This window comes from Salvelinus alpinus, chromosome 1 (genome assembly GCF_045679555.1).
Source record: "Salvelinus alpinus chromosome 1, SLU_Salpinus.1, whole genome shotgun sequence".
Taxonomy (NCBI): domain Eukaryota; kingdom Metazoa; phylum Chordata; class Actinopteri; order Salmoniformes; family Salmonidae; genus Salvelinus; species Salvelinus alpinus.
The window spans coordinates 8,123,034-8,145,829 of record NC_092086.1 but is presented as its reverse complement, the minus strand read 5'-3'; the positions used below and the strand labels follow the sequence as shown (position 1 = coordinate 8,145,829).

Below are 22,796 nucleotides of genomic sequence, written 5' to 3'. Positions count from 1 at the left end.
CCTTGTTGACCGCTCTGCAACCATCAGGAGCACCTGGAATGGACCAGTCCAGCGCTGTTGGTGCCAAGTCTTTCTGCAGAGGTCCTTGTTGACCACTCTGCAACCATCAGGAGCACCTGGAATGGACCAGTCCAGCGCTGTTGGTGCTAAGTCTTTCTGCAGAGGTCCTTGTTGACCGCTCTGCAACCATCAGGAGCACCTGGAATGGACCAATTTGGAATGGACCAAATGGACCAAATTTTCAACCAATTTATTATTATTGGTTATAATACCTGTACTGTACTAGATATTATTAGTTATTATACCTGTACTTGTACGAGATATTATTAGTTATTAAACCTGTACTGTACTGGATATTATTAGTTATTATACCTGTACTGTACTAGATATGATTAGTTATTATACCTGTACTGTACTAGATATTATTAGTTATAATACCTGTACTGTACTAGATATTATTAGTTATTATACCTGTACTGTACTAGATATTATTAGTTATAATACCTGTACTGTACTAGATATTATTAGTTATTATACCTGTACTGTACTAGATATTATTAGTTATTATACCTGTACTGTACTAGATATTATTAGTTATTATACCTGTACTGAACTAGATATTATTAGTTATTATACCTGTACTGTACTAGATACTATTAGTTATTATACCTGTACTGTACTAGATATTATTAGTTATTATACCTGTACTGTACTAGATATTATTAGTTATTATACCTGTACTTGTACTAGATATTATTAGTTATTAAACCTGTACTGTACTGGATATTATTAGTTATTATACCTGTACTGTACTAGATATGATTAGTTATTATACCTGTACTGTACTAGATATTATTAGTTATTATACCTGTACTGTACTAGATATTATTAGTTATTATACCTGTACTGTACTAGATATTATTAGTTATTATACCTGTACTGTACTAGATATTATTAGTTATTATACCTGTACTGTACTAGATATTATTAGTTATTATACCTGTACTGTACTAGATATTATTAGTTATAATACCTGTACTGTACTAGATATTATTAGTTATTATACCTGTACTGTACTAGATATTATTAGTTATAATACATGTACTGTACTAGATATTATTAGTTATTATACCTGTACTGTACTAGATATTATTAGTTATTATACCTGTACTGTATTGTATATTATTAGTTATAATACCTGTACTGTACTAGATATTATTAGTTATTAAACCTGTACTGTACTAGATATTATTAGTTATTATACCTGTACTGTACTAGATATTATTAGTTATAATACCTGTACTGTACTAGATATTATTAGTTATTATACCTGTACTGTACTAGATATTATTAGTTATTATACCTGTACTGTACTAGATATTATTAGTTATAATACCTGTACTGTACTAGATATTATTAGTTATTATACCTGTACTGTACTAGATATTATTAGTTATTATACCTGTACTGTACTAGCTGTTATTGGTTATAATACCTGTACTGTACTAGATATTATTAGTTATTATACCTGTACTGTACTAGATATTATTAGTTATAATACCTGTACTGTACTAGATATTATTAGTTATTATACCTGTACTGTACTAGATATTATTAGTTATCAACAGCTCAGTACGTTATACCTGTACTGTATTGTATATTATTAGTTATAATACCTGTACTGTACTAGATATTATTAGTTATCAACAGCTCAGTACGTTATACCTGTACTGTACTGTATATTATTACTTATTATACCTGTACTGTACTAGATATTATTAGTTATTAAACCTGTACTGTACTAGATATTATTAGTTATAATACCTGTACTGTACTAGATATTATTAGTTATTATACCTGTACTGTACTAGATATTATTAGTTATTATACCTGTACTGTACTAGATATTATTAGTTATCAACAGCTCAGTACGTTATACCTGTACTGTATTGTATATTATTAGTTATTATACCTGTACTGTACTAGATATTATAAGTTATCAACAGCTCAGTACGTTATACCTGTACTGTATTGTATATTATTAGTTATTATACCTGTACTGTACTAGATATTATTATTTATTATGCCTGTACTGTACTAGATATTATTAGTTATCAACAGCTCAGTACGTTATACCTGTACTGTATTGTATATTATTAGTTATAATACCTGTACTGTACTAGATATTATTAGTTATTATACCTGTACTGTACTGTATATTATTAGTTATAATACCTGTACTGTACTAGATATTATTAGTTATTATACCTGTACTGTACTAGATATTATTGGTTATAATACCTGTACTGTACTAGATATTATTAGTTATCAACAGCTCAGTACGTTATACCTGTACTGTATTGTATATTATTAGTTATAATACCTGTACTGTACTAGATATTATTAGTTATCAACAGCTCAGTACGTTATACCTGTACTGTACTGTATATTATTAGTTATAATACCTGTACTGTACTGGATATTATTAGTTATAATACCTGTACTGTACTAGATATTATTAGTTATAATACCTGTACTGTACTAGATATTATTAGTTATTATACCTGTACTGTACTAGATATTATTAGTTATTATACCTGTACTGTACTAGATATTATTAGTTATTATACCTGTACTGTACTAGATATTATTAGTTATTATACCTGTACTGTACTAGATATTATTAGTTATTATACCTGTACTGTACTAGATATTATTAGTTATAATACCTGTACTGTACTAGATATTATTAGTTATTATACCTGTACTGTACTAGATATTATTAGTTATTATACCTGTACTGTACTAGATATTATTAGTTATTATACCTGTACTGTACTAGATATTATTTGTTATTATACCTGTACTGTACTAGATATTATTAGTTATTATACCTGTACTGTACTAGATATGATTAGTTATTATACCTGTACTGTACTAGATATGATTAGTTATTATACCTGTACTGTACTAGATATTATTAGTTATTATACCTGTACTGTACTAGATATTATTAGTTATTATACCTGTACTGTACTAGATATTATTAGTTATTATACCTGTACTGTACTAGATATTATTAGTTATTATACCTGTACTGTACTAGATACAATTAGTTATTATACCTGTACTGCACTAGATATTATTAGTTATTATACCTGTACTGTACTAGATATTATTAGTTATTATACCTGTACTGTACTAGATACTATTAGTTATTATACCTGTACTGTAGTAGATATTATTAGTTATTATACATGTACTGTACTAGATAATATTAGTTATTATACCTGTACTGTACTAGATATTATTAGTTATTATACCTGTACTGTACTAGATAGTATTAGTTATTATACCTGTACTGTACTAGATATTATTAGTTATTATACCTGTACTGTACTAGATACTATTAGTTATTATACCTGTACTGTACTAGATATTATTAGTTATTATACCTGTACTGTACTAGATATTATTAGTTAATTTACCTGTACTGTACTAGATATTATTGGTTATTATACCTGTACTGTACTAGATATTATTAGTTATTATACCTGTACTGTACTAGATATCATTAGTTATCAACAGCTCTGATCCTGATAACCTGATCCTGATAACCTGATCCTGATAACCTGATCCTGATAACCTGATCCTGATAGCCTGATCCTTTAACGACAGAACAATTGCGGCCTTATCCAGCGAGGGTACCGTTTTCTTAGCAAGGGAGGAGAATTATCCACCAGGGCGGACTGTGAGAATATCACATTAAAATGAAATGATATCGTTGGGCTGCTGTAGTCTTCAGATCTGGAGGAGAAGTTGTCTGGTCCCTCTGCCTGTCGTTCTTCAGTGTGCTGAAGAGCAGTAGCCTTCCAGAGTCCATATTGAACAAGTCAAGCTTCCTAGTAAAGGCCTCAAGTCAACAACTGTTTTCCCTCTTCCTTGTAACTGCAGATTTAACCTGTTTAAGTTACAGAATGTCACCAACAAAACAACATCTGAGAGGATTTCCTCAATTTCCAGAATATGAAGGTGGTCAGCTGCTGCCCTCATTTAGCTTTTTCTGACAAAACCCACAACCTGGTCATGCAGCTGACAGAATGGCTCTGGAGCTTTTCCTTTACTCAGCCAGCGCACGTTGTTGTGAAGCAGGAGATCATCCTGGATGGCCTCCTCTGATTCTGTCACCAGCTTGCTTTTCCTTTACTCAGCCAGCGCACGTTGTTGTGAAGCAGGAGATCATCCTGGATGGCCTCCTCTGATTCTGTCACCAGCTTGAGGAAAAGACGGTGTTGTGTTGCTTGATGTCTCCCTGACAAAGTTAATTATGAGCATGACTTTATCCATCACATCTTTTAGCTCAGCGTTTAGTCTGGTACACAGCACACTCTGATGGATGAGACAATGTAAACCATGTTTAGTCTGGTACACAGCACACTCTGATGGATGAGACAATGTAAACCATGTTTAGTCTGGTACACAGCACACTCTGATGGATGAGACAATGTAGACCATGTTTAGTCTGGTACACAGCACACTCTGATGGATGAGACAATGTAAACCATGTTTAGTCTGGTACACAGCACACTCTGATGGATGAGACAATGTAAACCATGTTTAGTCTGACACACAACACACTCTGATGGATGAGACAATGTAAACCATGTTTAGTCTGACACACAGCACACTCTGATGGATGAGACAATGTAAACCATGTTTAGTCTGGTACACAGCACACTCTGATGGATGAGACAATGTAGACCATGTTTAGTCTGACACACAGCACACTCTGATGGATGAGACAATGTAGACCATGTTTAGTCTGGTACACAGCACACTCTGATGGATGAGACAATGCAAGCCATTCATTTGTGGGGCGATCTCCTTCAACCTGCTGACCAGGCCCCTGTGGTGTGTCCTGTCCCCGTGTTGTGTCCTTCCAGGGGAACGTCCCCGGTGGTGTGTCCTTCCAGGGGAACGTCCCCGGTGGTGTGTCCTTCCAGGGGAACGTCCCCGGTGGTGTGTCCTTCCAGGGGAACGTCCCCGGTGGTGTGTCCTTCCAGGGGAACGTCCCCGGTGGTGTGTCCTTCCAGGGGAACGTCCCCGGTGGTGTGTCCTTCCAGGGGAACGTCCCCGGTGGTGTGTCCTTCCAGGGGAACGTCCCCGGTGGTGTGTCCTTCCAGGGGAACGTCCCCGGTGGTGTGTCCTTCCAGGGGAATCAGTGCCAGTAGCTCTTCTTTAAAGTCATTTCCATGAAAATAACGGACATAAACACACAACTGTGCTACATCGGTGTTGTCAGCCAGGGGAACAGTTCTCTCATCAATAGCCAGGGGAACAACAGTTCTCTCATCAATAGCCAGGGGAACAACAGTTCTCTCATCAATAGCCAGGGGACAACAGTTCTCTCATCAATAGCCAGGGGAACAACAGTTCTCTCATCAATAGCCAGGGGAACAACAGTACTCTCATCAATAGCCAGGGGAACAACAGTTCTCTCATCATTAGCCAGGGGAACAACAGTTCTCTCATCAATAGCCAGGGGAACAACAGTTCTCTCATCAATAGCCAGGGGAACAACAGTTCTCTCATCAATAGCCAGGGGAACAACAGTTCTCTCATCAATAGCCAGGGGAACAACAGTTCTCTCATCAATAGCCAGGGGAACAACAGTTCTCTCATCAATAGCCAGGGGAACAACAGTTCTCTCATCAATAGCCAGGGGAACAACAGTTCTCTCATCAATAGCCAGGGGAACAACAGTTCTCTCATCAATAGCCAGGGGAACAACAGTTCTCTCATCAATAGCCAGGGGAACAACAGTTCTCTCATCAATAGCCAGGGGAACAACAGTTCTCTCATCAATAGCCAGGGGAACAACAGTTCTCTCATCAATAGCCAGGGGAACAACAGTTCTCTCATCAATAGCAAGGGAAAATGCTCAGCCTGACTGAGCCCTTCCAGAACAATCCTATGCACGTCATCCACCAGAGCACGGACACGGTGTCCGGCTGTTGACGCAGACAGGGGCACCTGTTTGACAGACACAATTATGCTATCCATATACCTGTCTGTAGCCAATTCCTCCAAAACTGTCACCATGCACTTTTTAAACAGCTCTGTGTCTGTGAAGGGCATGTTGTGTTTGGTTAGAACCCAGGATGCTTTTAGGAAGGCACTTGTGACCTTCTGTTGTTGGGTCAGGCCACGAAGGAGGATTCTACTGCCATGTGACCTTCTGTTGTTGGGTCAGGCCACGAAGGAGGATTCTACTGCCATGTGACCTTCTGTTGTTGGGTCAGGCCACGAAGGAGGATTCTACTGCCATGTGACCTTCTGTTGTTGGGTCAGGCCACGAAGGAGGATTCTACTGCCGTGTGACCTTCTGTTGTTGGGTCAGGCCACGAAGGAGGATTCTACTGCCGTGTGACCTTCTGTTGTTGGGTCAGGCCACGAAGGAGGATTCTACTGCCGTGTGACCTTCTGTTGTTGGGTCAGGCCACGAAGGAGGATTCTACTGCCGTGTGACCTTCTGTTGTTGGGTCAGGCCACGAAGGAGGATTCTACTGCCGTGTGACCTTCTGTTGTTGGGTCAGGCCACGAAGGAGGATTCTACTGCCGTGTGACCTTCTGGTGTTGGGTCAGGCCACGAAGGAGGATTCTACTGCCGTGTGACCTTCTGTTGTTGGGTCAGGCCACGAAGGAGGATTCTACTGCCGTGTGACCTTCTGTTGTTGGGTCAGGCCACGAAGGAGGATTCTACTGCCGTGTGACCTTCTGTTGTTGGGTCAGGCCACGAAGGAGGATTCTACTGCCGTTAGACCTTCTGTTGTTGGGTCAGGCCACGAAGGAGGATTCTACTGCCGTGTGACCTTCTGTTGTTGGGTCAGGCCACGAAGGAGGATTCTACTGCCGTGTGACCTTCTGTTGTTGGGTCAGGCCACGAAGGAGGATTCTACTGCCGTGTGACCTTCTGTTGTTGGGTCAGGCCACGAAGGAGGATTCTACTGCCGTGTGACCTTCTGTTGTTGGGTCAGGCCACGAAGGAGGATTCTACTGCCGTGTGACCTTCTGTTGTTGGGTCAGGCCACGAAGGAGGATTCTACTGCCGTTAGACCTTCTGTTGTTGGGTCAGGCCACGAAGGAGGATTCTACTGCCGTGTGACCTTCTGTTGTTGGGTCAGGCCACGAAGGAGGATTCTACTGCCGTGTGATCTTCTGTTGTTGGGTCAGGCCACGAAGGAGGATTCTACTGCCATGTGACCTTCTGTTGTTGGGTCAGGCCACGAAGGAGGATTCTACTGCCGTGTGACCTTCTGTTGTTGGGTCAGGCCACGAAGGAGGATTCTACTGCCGTGTGACCTTCTGTTGTTGGGTCAGGCCACGAAGGAGGATTCTACTGCCGTGTGACCTTCTGGTGTTGGGTCAGGCCACGAAGGAGGATTCTACTGCCCTGTGACCTTCTGTTGTTGGGTCAGGCCACGAAGGAGGATTCTACTGCCGTGTGACCTTCTGTTGTTGGGTCAGGCCTCGAAGGAGGATTCTACTGCCGTGTTTGTAGCTTGTAGTTAAGGATTACATTTTTCTGCGTCTGGCCTCTGTCTGGGGCGGGAAGGCCTCTGTCTGGGGCGGGAAGGCCTCTGTCTGGGGCGGGAAGTCCTCTGTCTGGGGCGGGAAGGCCTCTGTCTGGGGCGGGAAGGCCTCTGTCTGGGGCGGGAAGTCCTCTGTCTGGGGCGGGAAGTCCTCTGTCTGGGGCGGGAAGGCCTCTGTCTGGGGCGGGAAGTCCTCTGTCTGGGGCGGGAAGGCCTCTGTCTGGGGCGGGAAGGCCACTGTCTGGGGCGGGAAGGCCACTGTCTGGGGCGGGAAGGCCTCTGTCTGGGGCGGGAAGGCCTCTGTCTGGGGCGGGAAGGCCTCTGTCTGGGGCGGGAAGGCCACTGTCTGGGGCGGGAAGGCCACTGTCTGGGGCGGGAAGGCCTCTGTCTGGGGTGGGAAGGCCTCTGTCTGGGGCAGGAAGGCCACTGTCTGGGGCGGGAAGGCCTCTGTCTGGGGCGGGAAGTCCTCTGTCTGGGGCGGGAAGGCCTCTGTCTGGGACGGGAAGGCCACTGTCTGGGGCGGGAAGGCCTCTGTCTGGGGCGGGAAGGTCTCTGTCTGGGGCGGGAAGGCCTCTGTCTGGGGCGGGAAGGCCTCTGTCTGGGGCGGGAAGGCCTCTGTCTGGGGCGGGAAGGCCTCTGTCTGGGGCGGGAAGGCCACTTTGAAAGTACCATGCTTAGATTCATAATGCCGTCTGAGATTGAATTATTTGCAAACAGTGACATTTTCAATGCAAACATGAACTTAATAAGATCAAAATTATTTTATTGTAACTGAATGTATTATGTACTAATCAAATGTGTTAAACATGTTGTTAAATGTGTAGTGTAGGCCTATTACTTGTGCTAATATGATATGCTAATTATGTTCTGGCCCACCGACTTTAACTCAGAAAATAAATTGTCCCGAAGCCAAACCTAGTTGACGAACCCTGTTTTATAGTATTCCATGGCCTTTACTGGCCAAAGGTTAAACTGCTGTTATGTTTATGATATACTATGGTGTTGACCAACCCTGTTTTATAGTATGCCATGGCCTTTACTGGCCAAAGGTCAAACTGCTGTTATGTTTCTGATATACTATGGTGTTGACCAACCCTGTTTTATAGTATTCCATGGCCTTTACTGGCCAAAGGTTAAACTGCTGTTATGTTTATGATATACTATGGTGTTGTGTCACTAGACTTTGACCAGATATTATTGCATCCAAAGATCAACTGTACCTAGAACACAGATACAGAGACACTTGTCATCAGGAAGCTGCTCTCTCAGCACAACGGAAAATATCTCAATGACTTGACATGTTCTGGTTGTGAATTCAGGCTACAAGGTAAGAATCTTCCCAGGGATTATTGTAAAGTGTGTAGAGACATTAAATGTATGGTTTTATTTTAGTATAGTGAATGATGATATACGAATCGTATAATACGATATATGAACAATATGTTATTGAAATTGACTTGCCTACTCCCAGTTAGCACCATTTTGTATGATTGAACTGTCACGTAGCTGTCCCAGGTGAAATGGACTTTTAGATCTGAGTGTTTTACTGTCATTCACTATACTAAAATAACACCATACATTTAATGTCTCTACACACTAAGTCAAGTTCCAAAACATATTGTTCACATATTGTATTATACGATTCGTATATCGTGGTTATTTTACAATTTGTCGAAATGTTAATGTATCCTAGTTGTAAATCGTCTTTCAGAATATCAGAACATTTGTTGTTTTGTAAATTACAATGAGCTCCTGCTTCCTGTGTAGTTTGGTATGAAACCACTGAACAGACTTTACATTGTTATTATGAACTGAATTCAGTAACAGCAGAATAATATCAGACCTGTTGAACAAAGCAACACACTAGAATGAGAGACATTATTAAAAGACAAAGTGAGACATTATTAATGTTATATTATTATTACTACTATTGTTATTATTAATATTTTAATTATTAATATGATATTATTATTATTAGTTCCACTAGATGGAGAAAAGGTGAAAAATGTCAGTCACAACTACATGTTCATGTGATGCATTAAATCACCTGACTGTTTGGATGTATCTGTTAGTAAATGTTTAATTTCTAAGAGATGATTCATAAAATTGAACAATTGACATTCAATAATTAGTTGTCACTGTGTTAACCACAACCAACATGTTGGGTCTCTGTTTAGGGGTCAGTGCTCTAAAATGAGTCTCTCTGGGAAGAGAGAGGAGGGAGGCCCTGCCTCTAAAATGAGTCTCTCTGGGAAGAGAGAGGAGGGGGGCCCTGCCTCTAAAATGAGTCTCTCTGGGAAGAGAGAGGAGGGGGGCCCTGCCTCTAAAATGAGTCTCTCTGGGAAGAGAGAGGAGGGGGGCCCTGCCTCTAAAATGAGTCTCTCTGGGAGAGAGAGGAGGGGGGCCCTGCCTCTAAAATGAGTCTCTCTGGGGAACATGACACCAAAGCTAAGAGGTGAGATGACAATATTGTTTAAGAACTTTGTTTCTAAAATGTTATATCCACAATGTTTTCACATTTGTTATTTTTAATCAGAAATGATTGCTTATGGGAACCTTCAGGTGTCTGTAAAATATTGTTGTTCTATAGAATTTATAGAATGCATGTCACAATCATTTTGCCAACTCATAATTATTGCCTAATATGTTGGCATGCATAACATTTAGACTAATTGTGATTGTTGTTACAAGGTGGATTTTGACAATATTTCCGTTACATAAACACACTATTCACTCCTTTTAACATTTACATTTTAGTCATTTAGCAGACGCTCTTATCCAGAGCGACTTACAGTAGAGTGCATACATTTTATTACATTTTTACATACTGAGACAAGGATATCCCTACCGGCCAAACCCTCCCTAACCCGGACGACGCTATGCCAATTGTGCGTCGCCCCACGGACCTCCCGGTTGCGGCCGGCTGCGACAGAGCCTGGGCGCGAACCCAGCCCAGCCTGGGCGCGAACCCAGAGACTCTGGTGGCGCAGCTAGCACCGCGATGCAGTGCCCTAGACCACTGCGCCACCCGGGAGGGAGGGTGGCGCAGTGTTCAATTAGCTTTTTTCTTTACGGTCAGGGACAGTATGAGTGTAGCCAGATCCTTTTCACACTCTATCCTTGTTTCATTTTGTGGTTCACCGGATTCATCATCATCCTCGAGACGAGGAACAGACAAACGCCCTGCTAGTTATCCTAGCTAGTCGGTACAGCTAGGTAAGCTAACTAGCTACTCTACCAGCAGCATCCTAGTTACCATAGCTACCACTACATCATCACCGGCTGTCTGCATTTCTTGTGGACCGATGGAGCTCCCCGGTTGTTTCTTCCACCTGTTAAATCCGTGGAGGGCTTCTCCCTCTCTCGTTGACGGATGCTGGCTACCTCTGTCCGGTTCTCCTCTCTTCACTAGATGGACGGTAACTTTAGTGTTTAACCCCTCTGTGTCCAAGGACCGAACTTTTTATAATTATTTTCGGGGCGCCCCAAGTAGGCTGGACACATGACGATTTAAACAATGTTTTCTTCTGATGAAAACTAGTTAACTGCATCCTGCATGGAACCCAGATTCCTAATATTACGTAATGTCCCTAGTTATGAAGTAATCGCTAAAAAACAGGCCTTATTTTAGGCTTATTTAGTTCATGTTTCTCCCTGCCAGCTCCTATTAGTTCTATTGAGCACCGTGGCACCAACTCACCTTCTGAACGTTCTATTCCCAGCTCATTGTTCTGCGTCACAATGGCAGCTTCGCAATTGTCATCTCTATTGTTATCAATAAGACCTGCCTGCATTAAGTGTGAACGCTGACCTCAGATAACTTATTTTGAACAGGGTTACAGCTACTTGTGAGTGGCTATAAACCGCCAGAAATTTTTATTTATTTAGAAATAACACTTTTTTAAATTTGTTGTTTCTAAATGGCTGCTGTGTAATTTGATATGCATCAAAATCTTTGGTCGTAGGCATCGAATTGAGCGAATGCTGAGCAGGTTAACTGAGTTGCAAACCAAATGGACAGGTCTAGCTCATTGATTTATAGATCTGACGCTGTTACTACCTCAAATTATGAGCCTAGCAGGTGTTGTGAATGAGTTATGTAGTACCCACAGAGGCCACAGGGAGGAGCAAGAGAGCTATAAACCCATACTGTTTTTTGCCTTAAAAACCCTAAACATAACAATCAATCAAATGTATTTATAAAGCCCTTTTCCATCAGTAGATGTCACAAAGTGCTATACTGAAACTCTAACCCTATGTATAACCTATTTTAGTCTTAACACTAACGCTAATTCTTTTAGAAACTGTTTTAGTAAAAATATTATGTTAGTAAATATAATTATAGTACTAAATAGCATTTTGATTATTTTGTTAATCAAAACCTGTCTAAGCATTTAGCGTTTCTCTTTAGTTATTTTATTATATTTATTAAGGCAGAACACTTGATCAACATGTGTTTTATTTTTCAAATGTGGTATGAACTGACCTAGTAACCTCTATGTGAAAGTGAAGCAATTGGCATGGGATAGATGGGGCCGGTTTGAGACTGATCTAATGAATTAACAAGAAAAATACACTTTATTTCTCAGCAGCCTCACCAATGTCTGTAAGTGAATTAATACCTTTTAATTGCTAAATTTTTCCACTCGATGGAAGCATAAGACCACGAAGCATCAGTTATAGGATACAAGCAGCAATATGATTGACATAAAATAGCATGAAACCACAGACTATATGTCCCATGATTTTCTAAAATGGTCACTCATTACTTTAGTTAGCTATATATCTCACATTAATCCTGTGTTGCTTTTGGGAGAGCAAAGAAAGAGTGACTATAGCAGGTATTGAACCCCGGGAAAAGAATCACTAGTCAGAGCCTCAACCTCAGTAAACAATCATTATAAAAAACATATTAATATCTGATATTGGGAGTAAACAACCTCGGAATAGAAAAGACAAGAGTGCGTCTTCCAGCCCACCAATAAATTACATAATTCAACCCTCCCGGTTAGTAAATTTACCTCAACATGCCCCCGGAGAAGGCAGAGTAACGACACAAGCTTTTTAGCAACATTTCTGAAAGTGATATTTAGCGTTTTGGACCGAAACTCATGTTTCCCATCTGAGCTCAGAGTAGATGAGAGATGTAATGTTTGTCTCTGTTGTGTTGAAGCCCAATCAAGCAGGAGAGACCAGCCTCCCCTGTACCCAGCTGTGTGTCCATGAAGAGTGACCGGTCTATGGGTCAACCTATACAGTTTAGAGAGGGAGACTTTTCTACTGAACAAAGGTAAGAAGAACTCATGGGTCATGGTCAGTGAGTTAAACAACACTGTCTCTAGTCATTTCTCCTCTCTCATTTCCCCATTTATTTTTGGTTGTTTTCATAATCCATAGGCTAATCCTTTATTCCATTTTCATAGTCCTTAAACAAGATTAAACAAACACAACATTCCCTCCGTGTGTGTGTGTGTGTGCACCCTGGATGAAGAGATATAATCTCTATCCTGATTGCCTAGTCAGTTTTACCCCTACCTACATGTACATATTACCTCAATTACCTCAATTACCTAAACTACCTGGTACCCCTGCACATTGACTCAGTACTGGTACTCCTTATAGCCTCATTATTACCTCAACTACCTGGTACCCCTGCACATTGACTCAGTACTGGTACTCCTTATAGTCTCATTATTACCTCAACTACCTGGTACCCCTGCACATTGACTCAGTACTGGTACTCCTTATAGTCTCATTATTACCTCAACTACCTGGTACCCTGCACATTGACTCAGTACTGGTACTCCTTATAGTCTCATTATTACCTCAACTACCTGCTACTCTGCACATTGACTCAGTACTGGTTGTCCTTATAGGCTCATTATTACCTCAACTACCTGGTACCGCTGCACATTGACTCAGTACTGGTACTCCTTATATTCTCATTATTACCTCAACTACCTGGTACCCCTGCACATTGACTCAGTACTGGTTCTCCTTATAGTCTCATTATTACCTCAACTACCTGGTACCCCTGCACATTGACTCAGTACTGGTACTCCTTATAGTCTCATTATTACCTCAACTACCTGGTACCCCTGCACATTGACTCAGTACTGGTACTCCTTATAGCCTCATTATTGTTATTTTATTGTGTTACTATTTCCTTTTTTTTTTTTACAAGGTACAAGGACAAGGTAGCACGTCCGGTGAACAGGTCAGGGTTCCACAACCTCAGGCAGACCAGCGGAAACTGGACCAGCAGCATGAAAAGGTATCACGTCCGGTGGATCATGTATCAATACTGATAGGATGGAAAGAAAGGGAGCGCTGCTCTCAGATCAGTTTTCTCCATTCAAATCTTTCCTTAATTAGAAACATCGATTGACTTGTTTCAACGAACTTTACCGGTACTATTAGGATGTATTGGTCTGCATGTTTTGACGAACTTTACCGGTACTATTAGGATGTATTGGTCTGCATGTTTTGACGAACTTTACCGGTACTATTAGGATGTATTGGTCTGCATGTTTTGAACGCCATTGAGCCAGTGGATTACTGAACAGAACGCGCCAACAAAACAGAGTTTTGGGGATTTAAAGAGGGACTTTATCGAACAAAACAACCATTTATTGTGTTCCTGGCACCCCTTGGATTGCCAACAGAGGAAGATCTTCAAAGGTAAGTCATTTATTTTATCACTATTTTTGAGTTTTATGACACTTGTGCAGGTTATGAATTTATGCTAATGCAGAAAGTTGGTGAGGCGCTGTCCTCAGACGATCAAATGCTTTCGCCGTAAAGCCTATTGTAAATCGCACAAAGCGGTTCGATTACCAAGATTCTAAGCTAAAGAATCATGTATGACACTTGTATTTTCATGAATGTTTAATATTAAGAATTTTGTGTTTTGAATTTGGCGCTCTGCAATTTCACCGGATGTTGTCGAGGTGGGTCGTTAGGGGGCAGTATCCTGAATTTCGGAGAGACTGGCGTGCCCAAAGTAAACTGCCTGTTACTCAGGCCCAGAAGCTAGGATATGCATATAATTGGTAGATAAAACTGTTAAAATAATGTCTGTGAATATAACAGAACTGATATGGCAGGTGAAAACCCGAGGAAAATCCATCCAGGAAATGGGATTTTTTGATGTGTCAATGTTTTCCATTGACTTGTTATTGAATATAGTGGGATTTAGCTCCCAGATTGCAGTTCATATGGCTTCCACTAGATGTCAACAGTCTTTATACATGGTTTCAGGCTTGTTTTTTGAAAAAACATAAAAAAATAAGAAGTTTTAGGAACATTTTCACTGTCACTAGAGGTTTACGCGCATGACCTTGTGCGCACTCTCCGTTCTTTTTCAATTCTATTGAATACGCTGTTGTCCGGTTGAAATATTATCCATTATATAGATATTTGACAAAGGATTAACATTATAATTATTTCACAATACTGATGACGGATCAGCACCTAGAGGAATATTACCACCTTTGGCTGCAAATATTGAGGCGCCTTATTCTAATGCTTACCCAATAAAAATGCACTAAATCACGTTAGGCTACACATCATAAAATATATTGAGACAAATTACAGACAGTAGCCTACAAGTAGCAAAACATAACTCAATTGATTGATTGAACATCCACTCCAATTTTCACACGCTCTAACAGATCCACAGATGATGCAATCTCTATTGCACTCCACACTGCCCTTTCCCACCTGGACTAAAGGAACACCTATGTGAGAATGCTATTCACTGACTACAGATCAGCGTTCAACACCATAGTGCCCTCAAAGCTCATCAATAAGCTATGGACCCTAGAACTAAACACCTCCCTCTGCAACTGGATCCTGGACTTCCTGACAGGCCGCCCCCAGGTGGTAAGGGTAGGTAACAACACATCTGCCACGCTGATCCTCAACACAGGGGACCCTCAGGGGTGCGTGCTCAGTCCCCTTCTGTACTCCCTGTTCACTCATGACTGCACGGCCAGGCACGACTCCAACACCATCATTAAGTTTGACGATGACACAACAGTGGTAGGCCTGATCACCGACAACGACGAGACAGCCTATAGGGAGGAGGTCAGAGACCTGGCCGGGTGGTGCCAGAATAACAACCTATCCCTCAACATAAAGACTAAGGAGATCATTGTGGACTACAGGAAAAAGAGGACCGAGCACTCCCCCATTCTCATCGACGGGGCTGAAGTGGAGCAGGTTGAGAGCTTCAAGTTCCTTGGCATCCACATCACCAACAAACTAACATGGTCCAAACACACCAAGACAGTTGGGAAGAGGGAACGACAAAACCTATTCCCCCTCAGGAGACTGAAAAGATTTGGCATGGGTCCTCAGGTCCTCAAAAGGTTCTACAGCTGCACAATCGAGAGCATCCTGACTGGTTGCATCACTGCCTGGTATGGCAGCAGCTCGGCCTCCGACCGCAAGGCACTACAGAGGGTAATGCGTACAGTCCAGTACATCACTGGGGCCAAGCTTCCTGCCATCCAGGACCTCTATACCAGGCGGTGTCAGAGGAAGGCCCTAAAAATTGTCAAAGACTCCAGCCACCCTAGTCATAGACTGTTCTCTCTGCTATTGCATGGCAAGCGGTACCGGAGTGCGAAGTCTAGGTCCAAGAGGCTTCTAAACAGCTTCTACCCCCAAGCCATAAGACTCCTGACTGAACATCTAATCAAATGGCTACCCAGACTATTTGCATTGCCCCCCCCTCCATTTTACACCACTGCTACTCTCTGTTGTTATCATCTAATCACTTTAATAACTGTACCTACATGTACATATTACCTCAACTAACCGGTGCCCCCACACATTGACTCTGTACCGGTACCCGCCTGTATATAGTCTCCACATTGACTCTGTACCGGTACCCCTTGTATATAGCCTCCACATTGACTCTGTACCGGTACCCGCCTGTATATAGCCTCTACATTGACTCTGCACCGGTACCCCTTGTATATAGCCTCCACATTGACTCTGTATCGGTTACCACTTTATATAGTCTCACTATTGTTATTTTACTGCTGCTCTTTAATTATTTGTTCCTTTTATTTCTTATTCTTAATCGATTTTTTATTTACCTGCATTGTTTTAGGGGCTCGTAAGTAAGCATTTCACTGTAAGGTCTACACCTGTTGTATTCGGCGCATGTGACTAATACAATTTGATTTTATTTGATTGAATTATTGCCTAATATAATGGAATGCATCTTTTTTTTGACCAATTCTGATCGTTGTTACAAGCAGAATTTTGACAATATTACCGTTATATCAACACACTCTTCACACCCGGTTAACAACTCTAAAAAGCTTTGGCATAGTAGCATCAAGTCCCTTGCCAATAATGTTGCCTACAACGTTGCATACAATGTTCATTTACATCTAACACATATTACGCCCTAGATGCCTTAATTTGCCCAATTCATAGCCACGCCCAATTTAGGATTATTTTTTAACAATGTGATGTTGCGCTCCAAAGGGAGAACTTGAAATAACATGATGTAGATAATTAAATAATCAAAAGGAAAACGTGTTAATTATACACTCTTAGAAAAGAAGGTTCCTTATAGAACCAAAAAGGCTTCTATCACTTCCTTATATGGAATCACTAATTTATAAATATATTTGGGTTCAGTGAAGAAGACCCTCTAGAGTTCTGATCAATGAAAGGTGAATGTTTTGAGGATGTGAACCAAGCAGCCCTCCAGTGGTCAGATCAATTCCACCTGTTTTTTCCAGCGCCCGGCCCAGGATTTGAACCTGCCACCTTTCGGCCACAGGTCCAACTCCTTAGCCACCGGGCAAAACCTGATTTAATCTTCAGAAATAAGCATAAGAGTTAATCTGCCAAAATGAAGACAAAATGCTATGCAGACATACATGGTATCGCTTGTTATACATAATTATTATACATAAATCATTGCCAAAAGCACAAGACATACTGTTGCATGTAGGTCTATATTAATAATAATAATGGATTGATCATATAGAAATATAAAACATTATTTTAACTACTACAAAGCAATTACATGTGGCGCAGGAACCACTGACTCACTGCATTATTCTATAGTATTATCAAGACACCTGCTGTTAACTCTTAACTACTTAGGACAGCTCACGAGGTGTCCTAAATATCTGCCGACTAGGTGGGACTAGAGACTTCATGCATAGCTTTAATTTATACCCATAAGTGTAAAATGTCTTTATTCTCAGCACTTATACGACCAATTTTCTACTCTGAGACACTTTGGCGATATGGGCCCAGATCTCAAAACATTGTTATAAAAAAACTTAGAATGTTTGTTTTACATAATAATAAAAAATGAATATTACTAATGTAACCCACTGTAAAGACTGGGTTTAGTTGATTGTGTTGCACTGCTCATGTCCGCGTTCTGGAACTGTCCGCGTCCCCGTACAGAACTGTCCGCGTCCCCGTTCGGTGTGGCGCCAAGCATATTGTCCGGTTACGCGCAGAGTTGCTGAGGTGATCTTGGAGATTAACTACAAGTTCACTACAGTGTTGAGACACCGAAGTTTATTGTTCAATTTGCTTTTTTCTTCACGGTCAGGGACAGTATGAGTGTAGCCAGATCCTTTTCACTCTCTATCCTTGTTTCATTTTGTGGTTCACCGGATTCGTCATTTTCATCGAGACGAGGTACAGAACGACCAGCTAGCTAGTCGGTACAGCTAGGTAAGTTAGCTAGCTACTATACCAGCAGCATCCTAGTTAATTTAGCTAATGCTGATAATTGGATATGGAGAAGGGTGAGCCGGTCAAGGATCGATTCAGACAAGGTGGTAAATTGTATGACAAGCGACAGTTTAATTTAAGAGTAAAGATATCTGGTACAAGCGTGCACGGACTTATTCATTTAGCTCATATGCATAGACATTTTATACAGCACAGAAAGTAGGTTGAGTCTGGAAGTTCTGGTCCTCTGGTTGGTTCTGGACAGGTTGTTGTCTTCTCAGATTGGTCCTGATGAGCTGGGCGTCATCCTTCTGAGTCTTGTAGCAAAAGTTCTTTGTTACCAAATGTTCAGCTAAGCAGGAGATTTTGTGTGTGCGTAGTCAGCCCTCTGTCCTTGGGTATGTGTGTGTGTGTCTTATTATCTCGTGAAATGCGGACCCAAGCACCCTTTTCTTATCAGTGTTTATGAAAGGTTTACGTCAGCCCTCTGTCCTTGGGTGTGTGTGTGGGTCTCTGTATCTGTTTATGAGTTTGTGAGAAACCCTGTTTTGAAAGAAGTTAGTTATAACAATGTAATAGCAATATGCTTGTGTTATTTTAAATGGTATTTATTACACTAACAATACATAATTCTCTCTTTGACGGATCCTGGCTACCTTTGTCCGGTTCTCCTCTCTTCACTAGATGGACGGTAACTTTAGTGTTTAACCCCTCTGTGTCCAAGGACCAATCTTTTGAATATTATTTTCAGGGCGCCTCAATAGCAGGTATTGAACACCGGGTAAATAATCACTAGTCAGAGCCTCAACCTCAGTAAACATTCATTATAAAAATCATCTTAATATCTGATATTGCAGTAAACAACCTCGGAATAGAAAAGACAAGAGTGCGTCTTCCAGCCCACCAATAAATTACATAATTCAACCCTCCCGGTTCGTAAATTTACCTCAACATGCCCCCGGAGAAGGCAGATTAACGACACCAGCCTTTTAGCGGGGCTGACTACAACGCTCGCGTCGCTAAATGAATAAAAAATGACACACTGCTCGCACATGCTGACCAGACCGGACACGCCCATGTTTTGTCGGGCGCCAACGACGCCAAGGGCTAAAATAGAACTCATTCCTATTTCTGACTCAGATCACGCTGCAAGTCCTGCCTCTCCCATCTCCTCATTGGTTTATAGAAGCGGGTATCCACGTGCCATCTCCTCATTGGTTATACCCACGTGGGTGATAGAAAGACGAACTGTTTTGCCGTTAGTCGTGGTAATACAATGAAAGTTTAGATGCAATAACCATATAATTTAAACCATGAAAAGCCTGGAAGGAGGAGAGATGACTAGAAACGATTTGGTTGGCCGTTTTATGTGTGGATTAATTGTCAGAGTAGAGATCCTTGTGCATTTCAGGTAAAATAACAAGGCAATGTTTATATCCCTGGACAAATTAGCTAGCAACAGTAAGCTAGCTAAATAGGACAAATTAACGTTAGCTAACAAGTGCAAACTAACTAGCTAAATTATCATACATGTTTAATGCTTTTCGACCTGTCCCCAAATTTATGTCATTGGTTCAGAGTTTGTTTTGATATTTTAACCTGCGTGTCGTGATCGCGTTTGGTGTGGGGGGGGGCAAAATACATTTATGCACGATGGGACAAGCGTCTAGAAGTCAGTTCTATTTGTGACGCAGTTCGCGCTGCATCTCCTCATTGGTTTATAGAAGCAGGTACCCACGTGCCATCTCCTCATTGGTTTATAGAAGCAGGTACCCACGTGCCATCTCCTCATTGGTTTATAGAAGCAGGTACCCACGTGCCATCTCCTCATTGGTTTATAGAAGCAGGTACCCACGTGCCATCTCCTCATTGGTTTATAGAAGCAGGTACCCACGTGCCATCTCCTCATTGGTTTATAGAAGCAGGTACCCACGTGCCATCTCCTCATTGGTTTATAGAAGCAGGTACCCACGTGCCATCTCCTCATTGGTTTATAGAAGCAGGTACCCACGTGCCTTCTCCTCATTGGTTTATAGAAGCAGGTACCCACGTGCCATCTCCTCATTGGTTTATAGAAGCAGGTACCCACGTGCCATCTCCTCATTTAGCAAAAAATAAAAACACAACTTCTTTAAACAATAAAAGCTAATTTACCAACATTTCTGAAAATGGATATATAGCTTTTTGGAATGAAACTATTCTTATGTTTCCCCATCTGAGCTCAGAGTAGATGAGAGATGTAATGTTTGTCTCTGTTGTGTTGAAGTCTAATCAAGCAGGAGAGACCAGCCTCCCCTGTACCCAGCTGTGTGTCCATGAAGAGTGACCTGTCTATGTTTCAACCTCTAAACTTTAGAAAGGGAGACTTTTCTACTGAACAAAGGTAAGAAGAACTCATGGGTCATGGTTAGTGAGTTAAACAACACTGTCTCTAGTCATTTCTCCTCTCCCATTTTCCCAATTATTTTTGTTGTTTTCATAATCCATAGGCTAATCCTTTTGTCCATTTTCATAGTCCTAAAACAATATTAAACAAACACAGTACTCCCTGTGTGTGTGTGTGTGTGTGTGTGTGTGTGTGTGTGTGTGTGTGTGTGTGTGTGTGTGTGTGTGTGTGTGTGTGTGTGTGTGTGTGTGTGTGTGTGTACTCCCTGGATGAGGAGATGTAATCTCATGTTTTGTCCACAGAAACCAACAGGAGAGATCAGAGTCAGAGATTCTCAGTGGTCAGTCTTCCCAGAGTCATCAAACAGACCTGGCCTCCATATTCAGTGTATGTGGTCCTGTTATGTACATTTGTTTTTGTTTACCTCAAGTAAAGGTAATCTGTCAATCATTAATTAATGTGTTAATGAGAAAGCATTTAGTCTCTTGCTTAACTTATTTACTTCATTTATTTCAGTTGCTTGAAGAGAATATTATGACATTTGTGAAGAACGAGCTGAAGATGTTCAAGAGGATTCTTAGTCCAGAACTCCCAGAAGGCTTTGAGAGTCAGAAGCAGGATAAGGAAGTGGTGGATGCTGAAGATGAGAAGCAGGAGAGCAGTGCCAGAGAGGGGGCTCTGAAGATCACACTGCACGTCCTGAGGAAAATGAACCAGAAGGAGCTTGCTGACACACTGGAGAAATGTAAGATCTGTCTGCCTCATGTTGAATGCTGTTTTATAACATTTAAAAGCTGTAGCTAAAGTACAGCTAAAGTAGCTGTGTAACTCAATGATATTGTAGCAGCCTTAACTAGAGGTCGACCGATTATGATTTTTCAACGCAGATACCGATACCGATTATTGGACGACCAAAAAAGCCGATACAATTTTTTTTACATTTACTTGTAATAATGACAATTACAACAATACTGAATGAACACTTATTTTAACTTAATATAATACATCAATAAAATCAATCTTGCCTCAAGTAAATAATGAAACATGTTCAATTTGGTTGAAATAATGCAAAAACAAAGTGTTGGAGAAGAAAGTAAAAGTGCAATATGTGCCATGTCAGAAAGCTAACGTTTAAGTTCCTTGCTCAGAACATGAGAACATATGAAAGCTGGTGGTTCCTTTTAACATGAGTCTTCAATATTCCCAGGTAAGAAGTTTTAGGTTGTAGTTATTATAGGAATTATAGGACTATTTCCCTCTATACCATTTGTATTTCATTAACCTTTGACTATTGGATGTTCTTATAGGCACTTTAGTATTGCCAGTGTAACAGTATAGCTTCCGTGCCTCTCCTCGCTCCTCCCTGGGCTCGAACCAGGAACACAAAGACAACAGCCACCCTCGAAGCAGCGTTACCCATGCAGAGCAAGGGGAACAACCACTCCAAGGCTCAGAGCGAGTGACGTTTGAAACGCTATTAGCGCGCGTTAACTAGCCAGCCATTTCACATCGGTTACACCAGCCTCATCTCGGGAGTTGATAGGCTTGAAGTCATAAACAGCGCAATGCTTGACGCACAACGAAGAGCTGCTGGCAAAACGCATGAAAGTGCTGTTTGAATGAATGTTTACGCGCCTGCTTCTGCCTACCACCACTCAGCCAGATACTTAGATGCTTGTATGCTTGTATGCTCAGTCAGATTATATATATTATCTAGCAGGACACGCTAGATAATATCTAGTAATATCATCAACCATGTGTAGTTAACTAGTGATTATGATTGATTGTTTGTTTTTTATAAGATAAGTTTAATGCTAGCTAGCAACTCACCTTGGCTTACTGCATTCCTTGTGGAGTGCAACGAGAGGCAGGCAGGTCGTTATTGCGTTGGACTAGTTAACCTGAAGGTTGCAATACTGGATCCCCCGAGCTGACAAGGTGAAAATCTGTCATTCTGCCCCTGAACGAGGCAGTGAACCCACCGTTTCTAGGCCGTCATTGAAAATAAGAATGTGTTCTTATCTGACTTGCCTAGTTAAATAAAGGTGTAAAAAAAAAAGACAATATCGGTGTCCAAAAATACCGATTTCCGATTG

At 41.2% G+C, this 22,796-nt stretch overlaps 2 protein-coding genes across 2 annotated transcripts in view; one reads left to right on the top strand and one right to left on the bottom strand.

Annotated features, from left to right (window-relative positions):
- LOC139537693 (NLR family CARD domain-containing protein 3-like) overlaps positions 1–22,796 on the bottom strand; it is a 426,333-nt gene that overhangs the window by 166,687 nt on the left and 236,850 nt on the right. The window lies entirely within an intron of this gene.
- LOC139540780 (NLR family CARD domain-containing protein 3-like) overlaps positions 1–22,796 on the top strand; it is a 301,765-nt gene that overhangs the window by 104,073 nt on the left and 174,896 nt on the right. The window contains exons 2-3 of the mRNA XM_071345146.1: positions 12,766–12,882; positions 13,777–13,866. Of these exons, the coding sequence (XP_071201247.1) occupies positions 12,766–12,882; positions 13,777–13,866 (207 nt within the window). The remainder of the gene's footprint in view (positions 1–12,765; positions 12,883–13,776; positions 13,867–22,796) is intronic.